This window comes from Lathyrus oleraceus, chromosome 5 (genome assembly GCF_024323335.1).
Source record: "Lathyrus oleraceus cultivar Zhongwan6 chromosome 5, CAAS_Psat_ZW6_1.0, whole genome shotgun sequence".
NCBI lineage: Eukaryota > Viridiplantae > Streptophyta > Magnoliopsida > Fabales > Fabaceae > Lathyrus > Lathyrus oleraceus.
In genome coordinates, this window is record NC_066583.1 from 159,307,004 (window position 1) to 159,315,337 (window position 8,334).

The window sequence follows — 8,334 nt, forward strand, 5'->3', positions numbered from 1 at the left end:
ATTCACAGGAAAAGGTGAAAGAGCTAATGATCTTTTGGCCCTCATACATACTAATGTATGTGGACCATTGAACATACCATCCAGAGGAGGTTTTCAGTACTTCATCACATTTAATGATGATTTCAGTAGATATGGTTATGTGTATTTAATGAAACACAAATCAGAGTCCTTTGAAAAGTTCAAGGAATTCAAGAATGAAGTACAAAACCAAATAGGTAAGAATATTAAAACTCTACGATCAGATCGAGGTGGTGAATATTTAAGCCTAGAGTTTGATGACCATCTGAAAGAGTGTGGGATTCCATCCCAACTTACTCCTCCTAGAACACCCCAATGGAACGACATATCTGAGAGAAGAAATCGAACCTTGTTAGACATGGTCCGATCAATGATGAGTCACTCCGATCTTCCAAACTCCTTTTAGGCACATGCACTATTGACATCAGCTTACACACTTAACCGTGTTCCATCCAAAAAGGTTGAGAAGACACCATATGAGATATGAAGTGGTAAGAAACCACATATGTCTTACATGAAGATTTGGGGTTGCGAAGTTTATGTGAAACGACAAATATCAACTAAGCTTGAGCCCAAATCTGACAAACGCTTATTTGTGGGGTATCCTAAAGAAACAAAAGGGTATTACTTATACAATCCTTCTGAGGGCAAAGTGTTTGTCGCTCGAATTAGAGTTTTCCTAAAAAAGGATTTTGTTTCCAAAGGAATCAGTGGGAGGAAAGTAGAGCTTGAAGAAAATCAAGAATCACAAAGAATTGATACACCTATGGACGAATTAGAGCAGGAAGCACAAGTAGTTGTGGAAGAGCAACCTGCTCAAGTAGAACAAGACCAACGTAGGTCAAGCAGGATACGTCACCTACCTGAGAGATATGGATATCTCATAACTGATCAAGGTGATGTATTACTCATGGATCAAGATGAGCATGTGACCTACCAAGAGGCCATAACTGGTCCCGAGTATGAGAAGTGGCTAGAAGCCATGAAATCTGAAATGGATTCCATGTACACAAACCATGTTTGGACCTTGGTAGAGCCTCCTGTAGGAGTTAACCCTATAGGATGCAAGTGGGTCTTCAAAAAGAAGACTGACATGGATGGTAAGGTATACCTATAAGGAAAGACTGGTTGCAAAAGGATATAAACAAATTCATGGGGTTGACTATGATGAAACCTTTTCACCAGTTGCAATGCTTAAATCTGTTCGGATTTTACTTGTTGTCGCTGCTTATCATGATTATGAAATATGACAGATGGATGTCAAAACTTCTTTCCTTAATAGGAATCTTCTTGAGGATGTGTACATGACATAGCCTGAAGGATTTGACATACCAGAAGAAGCCCAAAAGATATGTAAGTTACAAAGATCAATCTATGGATTGAAGCAAGCTTCCAGAAGCTGGAATCTTCATTTTGATGAAACAGTAAAACAATATGGATTCATTAAGAATGAAGATGAGCCTCGTGTCTACAAGAAGGTTAGTGGGAGCATGATCGTCTTCCTGGTATTATATGTATATGACATATTACTCATTAGAAACGATGTTCCTACCCTACAACAAGTAAAGTCTTGGTTGGGGAAAGGCTTTTCTATGAAGAACCTAGGTGAAGCAACTTATGTATTAGGAATCAGGATCTATAGAGATAGATCACAAAAAGTTCTTGGCCTAAGTCAAAGTACATACATAAACAAAGTGCTGAGATGCTTTAATATGCATGATTCCAAGAAAGGATTCATACCTATGCAACATGGCATGTGTCTGTCAAAAACACAGTCCCTTTCAACTAAGGAAGGAATGGATCACATGAATAAGATTCCATATGCATCTGCAATAGGATCTATCATGTATGCCATGTTATGTACTCGACCAGATGTCTCGTATGCTTTAAGCGCAACGAGTAGGTACCAATTTGATCTCGGTGATGCTCATTGGGTAGCTGTCAAGAATATCCTTAAGTATTTGAGAAGTACTAAGAACTCATTCTTGATATATGGAGGTCAGGAAGAGCTTGTTGTAATTGGATACACCGATGCTCGCTTCCAGACAGATAAGGATGACTTTAGATCGCAATCTGTTTATGTGTTTTGCTCAAACGGTGGCGCCGTGAGCTCTATTGTGGATCCCATTGATCTCTATTGTGATAACAATGGTGCTATCGCACAAGCTAAGGAGCCTAGATCTCACCAATGATCCAAGCACATACTTAGGCGTTATCACCTCATTCGAGAGATAATAGATAGAGGAGATGTGAAAATATACAGAGTACCTACACTTGACAATATTGTTGACCCATTGACAAAGCCTCTTGCGCAGTAGAAGCGTGATGGCCGTTCTAGATCTATGGGCATTAGGGGTATGCTTGATTGGCTCTAGTGCTGGTGGGAGATTGTTGGTGTAAGCCCTTGAGGCCAATACTTTTGATACTTGTATCGAATTATTTATTAATAATAAAAGACTTTTTTTCTTTATTATGTTTGTTTAATAAAGTCCCTAGAATAGCTAGTCCGTTTAATGTATCAAGTGTGACTTGATCATGAGATCCCATTAAACATAAGGATATTATTCTTAAAGTATCCGTAGTCGAGCTTTGTTGCGAAGTTGGATAACATTAAAGCACTAAGAATATTATGTATAGAGACTGATGATCACATCTCATGGATCATGGATAAGGAGTTATCAAGTCTTAAACATAGGTATGAATATTAAGAGTAATATTTATACTGAATTGACCCGCTATGAGAATACTATATAGAATGTTATGCAAAGTGTCATAAGTTATTCTCATGGTAATAATGGTGTATACCACCCTTCGACCTGAAACCCCAATGGACCCTAGATGTAGAGCTGAGTGCCTTATTGTTGATCAAACATTGTTGTAACTGGATAACCATAAAGACAGTTGATGGGTACTTCACGAAGCATGCTCAGGGACATGAGTGACCTAGATGGAATTTGCCCATCCTGCGTAACAGGATAAATGTCTACAGGCCCAATATTGAACTGGACAAGGATGACACGGTCTATGTCTTGTGTTCAATATAGACATAAGGGCAAAAAGGTAATTGTACACACAAGTATTATCACAAAAGGATTTGTCAGATCACATGACATTTTCGTATCTTGGGTAGCAGTGATGTGTTGCTAGATACCGCTCACTGTTTATCATGTTAAATACGTGATTTAATATAATTGTCAATGCCGCGAAAAACCTACAGGGTCACACACAAAAGGACAGATTGATGAGAGATAGAGTAAATAAGAATCATCGTAAGGTACAATGCACTTAAGTGAATTGTAGAACATCGTAAGGTACAATGCACTTAAGTAGAACCCTTGTGCAGAAGCATTTGTTCAGATGAAATTTCGTTTCTCTCTCTCTCTCTCTCTCTCTCTCTCTCTCACACACACACACACACACACACACACACACACACACTCAAAGCCTTCATTCGTAGCAGCTAGCACTGAGACTGAAGGAATCTGTTTTTGTGGACTGAATAGAGGCGTTGTCACCATTCAACGTTCGTGATCGCTCCTTAGATCTGCATCAAAGGTTTCAATCGCCAAATGAGGTAACGAGTCTATCACTGATCATGCCCATTCGTAAGGATCACTAAAGGAGAAAAATTTAATTTCCGCTGCGTTTTGGATCGCTATTCTCCTTCAGTTATGACTTTTTACTTTTCGAAATCATTTCTAGATGGGGACCCTTCGTCTAACCATTGTCTCGGTTCATCCAGGTTCCATACCCGACAATAAGAGACTCTCCACCTCGACCCATCAGAAACCTTAATCCGACAATATAATAACTTTGTCGATCCACACTCTAGTTTGGACTACTACCCGACCCATACTGACTTCTTCCGACTTTTACACGTCAACTGATCAACATAAATTTTTAGAATGTATATTACTAAATTTAATATTTATATTTATTTTATATAAATAGTTTTTAAATCTACTCAAATTTTAAAATTTATTTTATAAATTCTTCAAAATTCAAATTCAAACTCAAACAGTAAAATATGGAATATATCAATTTTTAAAAAATCTAAAAAATCAATATAGTTCTGCATAATATTTTTAAAAATTTTCAAAACTTTTGGTCTCTATCCAATACATATCTAAATCTAAAACATCTAAATAAAAAATCACATATACTAAGTATACACAATACTAAATGTCTCCACACACACAGCTATTTACCTCACCATTTGAAAGACACTACCTATACACTTATTAGACACATTTTTGTATTACTTTATTTTATTCGGCATTCTGTCGGCTCCTACCAATTGGCTAAGTCTCTTCCCTTTTTCACCGACTAACTAATATTGGCTCGAACCAGCTGCCAACCGTCAGGAATGTTCTCTCCACACTCGCCGGCAACAACCTCCCCTTCACACCTCCACTCTCTAATTCTTTATTTATTCATCTATGCTATAATTACCAATATTAATTTCTCAAACCGCCTAATTATTTTATTTCATTTCATTATTATTTCCAACTATTATTTAATTATTTCGTGCAAAAATTCTCTACTCCTTCATTAATCCACCGACTGACTTTTCTCTAGCACTATGGCGGCTTAAGCCCGATTTGAACCTTTCAATCCTTTCCTTATATATATACACGAACAATTCTAATGGGTTTGGCGATTCAAATTCTTCAATCATCTATATATTTTTCCATGCAAATAAAACAAAAATCAAGTTAACATATTGTAGACTTGGCATATATTTATGTTAAAGGTGGCGAATCCAAGAGACAAAGTTATTAAAAGGGAACTCAATGATCCCACATTGTCGTCAACTGAAATGCTATTTCCTTTTCCTGGTATGAATAGAGATAGAGAAATGTCTGCTATGATCTCTGCTTTGACCCATATCGTCTCAGGAGATGTTCCAAACCAAAGCACTGCAGTTCAACTTGAACCAAATATGATCAACATGTCTTCTTCTCCTAATTCTTCATCTAGTTATGTTACTAGTTCTTCTCTCAAAAGAACTAGGGATGATGACAAATTCGTCTCTAATCAGACATCAAACACAATATTGATATCATCAAGTAAGCATCATATTTAATTTTTCTATGTTTCATATGTTTCTATACAATCATTTGATACGGACACCAGACACAATACTATATTTCTTTGCAATTATATGATACACAACACTATATCTTTTTTGCAATTATCTACAAACATCAGACATGATATTATATTTTTTTTGCAATCATCTGATGGAGACACCAGACACAAGAATACGGATACCTATATTTTATGAGTAGACGATTTTGTTATGCCTTCCACTAAATACAAAGTTTGTTGTTCTTATACTTGTTATGATTAACGCAGATGCAGAAAGTTCGAGAAATAGGACAACAACAGCAAGAGTAACAAGGGAAATGGGAAATGCTGTGTATGAATATAGAAGAACGGAGAGTGTGGCAAGAGAAGGAGAAGAGAAGAGAAAATACAGAGGAGTGAGACAGAGACCGTGGGGAAAATGGGCTGCAGAGATAAGAGATCCTTTCAAAGCAGCAAGAGTATGGTTAGGAACATTTGAAACAGCTGAAGCAGCTGCTAGAGCATATGATGAAGCTGCTCTTCGTTTTAGAGGAAACAAAGCAAAACTTAATTTTCCTGAAAATGTTACTCTTCGTCACCCTCCTCCAACAACATCCACTCAGTGGAATATTTCGAATATGCCGACTATGCCGAGTTCGGTTGTTTCGATAACAACTTCGACTGACCCTGTTGTTCATACTCGACCTTTTTCTTATTCACAACCTTCAACAAATTTTTATGATCCTTTTCAGTTTTCGGGTATTCCAGCTAGGAATGTTTACGATGATAATGTGATTATGAGTTCTACTATGGCTTCTCATCTTCAATCTTCTTCGTCGTCGATGTCACCGGCTTCTTCCTTGTCATCTTCTTCTTCTGCATTTTCTTCTTCTATGCAGACCAATGCTTCAGCTTCCTCGTTTTATTCTACAAAGTTTCCACCGTGGTCAGCCTCTGATCACAACTCTTCTTCCTCAAGATGAACCACAAAAGACACGAGACACGGGCCAGACACGAGACACATAAACACACATACATAATATTATAAATGATATTATAAATCACATAAATCACTGACACATGATGACACATGACAGAGACCAAACACATGTAATATTTTTTCCATTAAATTATATGTTAATCAATTCATAATTCATGACATCTTTTATGGTGATAATGTTTATGTAATTGGCGTTTGTTAGTAAACTATGATCTATAATCTATACATGTATCTATATTTCATAGTTCTTTTAGTAATATTAAAAGTGGCATGTTAGTGTGACATTAGACATGTCACATGACAAGATAATCATACATTTGACCATTTGTATTCTTGTTACAACGGCTTCATCTTTTTATTCTTCTCTTACAATTCTTCTCTTACAATTAGTCCTTATCACATCACATGTTACTATAAAAATTCAAACTTAGTTCGGTGCATTTATCATCTTAGAAACTTCTTTCAAACCTCTAGATGATGCATTGTCTAAATTTCGCCGCAAAATACTCGTACACCAAACATTTATAGTAAGGTTAGAAACATGAATTTGACTTTTAACAGATGTAATACATAGGTTGACATAGTGATTTATTCAAAGGAGGCTAATAATACAAAGTAAACGAAGAACGAATAACTGAAAAGTTTTCGATGGAGAAACGTAATGACTAGGGAACAAATATTCTCTTTAAAGTTTCGTTTATGTTTTTACACGTCTTTCTCAAAGAGAACCGTAGAAAGTGCACCGCACACTTAAGCTATAATCGTTCACACTAAAATAGCTTGGTGGCGTGTGAGATACCAAAAAGCAAAATAGTGTTGTGCAAGTAAACCATAACAACCTTCGAGTATAACTTGAAGCAATAGATAAGTAACACCATACCATTGACTGAATCGCTTATTAAAATTATGTTTGAAGAAGTGACACCTGCGTTTACGAATGGTTGCATAGTCTTATTTTGACCATTTAAATTATTTTCTATGAAACATTTATATTCTTTGGTCAAAATGAAATATTTACATTAAAGATACAATGGCTTCAACTCGTGCGTGCCATACTTTGTCATCTATTTAAAATATAATTTATGTATTTTATAATATTTTTAATTCGAAGTCATAAAAAGTAACAAGAAGAATGTTGGAATTAAACTCAAAATTTTGAGTAATTTCAAGTCAATCTTGATGAATAAAAATCAATCAATCGATTAAATTCTCGCTTGTTCTTCACTTGAGTGAATCAACCAATTTTAATTGCAAGATTGTATCGCTGCATGATAAAGATGGAAACAAGAAAATTGGAGAAGAAAGAGAATTAGGATTTTATCGAAGTAGGGGAAAAAGAAGAAGAATTTTTGCAGAAGAATTTTTGCAGATTAACTCTATAACACCCCGATTAAAATAAGAGAATTATTTAATTGAGTTAATATTATTTTATTAATTTAATTAAATAAAGTTGGATTATTGGATTATTTTTATTATTATTATTGATGTTATTTATTTTAATAATAATTAAATAAATAAATAAATGGAATATGAAGAGTGGAAGGGTAAAAGTGGAAATTGATATAAGAAGCCAAGAGAACTCAGAGTTGGGTTTTCACGTGTTTTGCTTCAGAGTCAGAGAAAGGGGGAGAAACGCTAAGAGAAAGAGAAGGAAGAGGAAAAGGCCAAAGATTGCTCGGAGCTTCCTTCAATCCAAAGAGGTAAGGGGTCTGAACCTTATTAAACGATAATATGCGAGCAATTTCATGATATCTGTTGGGTTGTTGATGAATTTTGAGGATTTTAGGGAGATTGGGAAAGTTGGGGTTTTGATGATAAATTCTCCGATTTGTGAGTTTTGTGGAGTTATATGCACTGTAATCGAAGTATGTTGTGTATATATGTCTGTTAAATGTCGATTTTGGTTTGTTAGCTGTGGGGTACGGGTTACGGCGAGTAGAGAAGCAAAGCTGCGCTGAATTCTGCAGCAGAGGGCTTCTGTTCGCGCGCGATTCGCGGCGCGAAGCCCAGTTCGCGGCGCGAACTGGGCAGGATTTAGAGGAGTTCTGTAATTCGTTGTTCGCGGCGCGAACCCTGCTTCGCGGCGCGTACTGAAGCGAATTAGTTGTTCGCGGCGCGATCCTTGGTTCGCGGCGCGAACTGTGCTGTGAAGTCCATGTTGGTGAGTTTTTGAGTACGTTGAGTTGCGAGACTCTTAGTAAGTCGCTGTAATTGTATTATAAACAATTAATAGTGATTATATGATT

The 8,334-nt window shown here is 36.3% G+C and overlaps 1 protein-coding gene across 1 annotated transcript; it reads left to right on the forward strand.

Annotated features, from left to right (window-relative positions):
* Positions 1 to 4,481: 4,481 nt before the first annotated feature.
* On the forward strand, positions 4,482 to 6,311 carry LOC127080222 (ethylene-responsive transcription factor ABR1). The gene is made up of 2 exons (XM_051020550.1): positions 4,482 to 5,087; positions 5,377 to 6,311. The coding sequence occupies exons 1-2, from the start codon at positions 4,763 to 4,765 to the stop codon at positions 6,069 to 6,071; spliced, it is 1,020 nt and encodes a 339-aa protein (XP_050876507.1). The 5' UTR covers positions 4,482 to 4,762; the 3' UTR covers positions 6,072 to 6,311.
* The last annotated feature ends 2,023 nt before the right edge of the window (positions 6,312 to 8,334 follow it).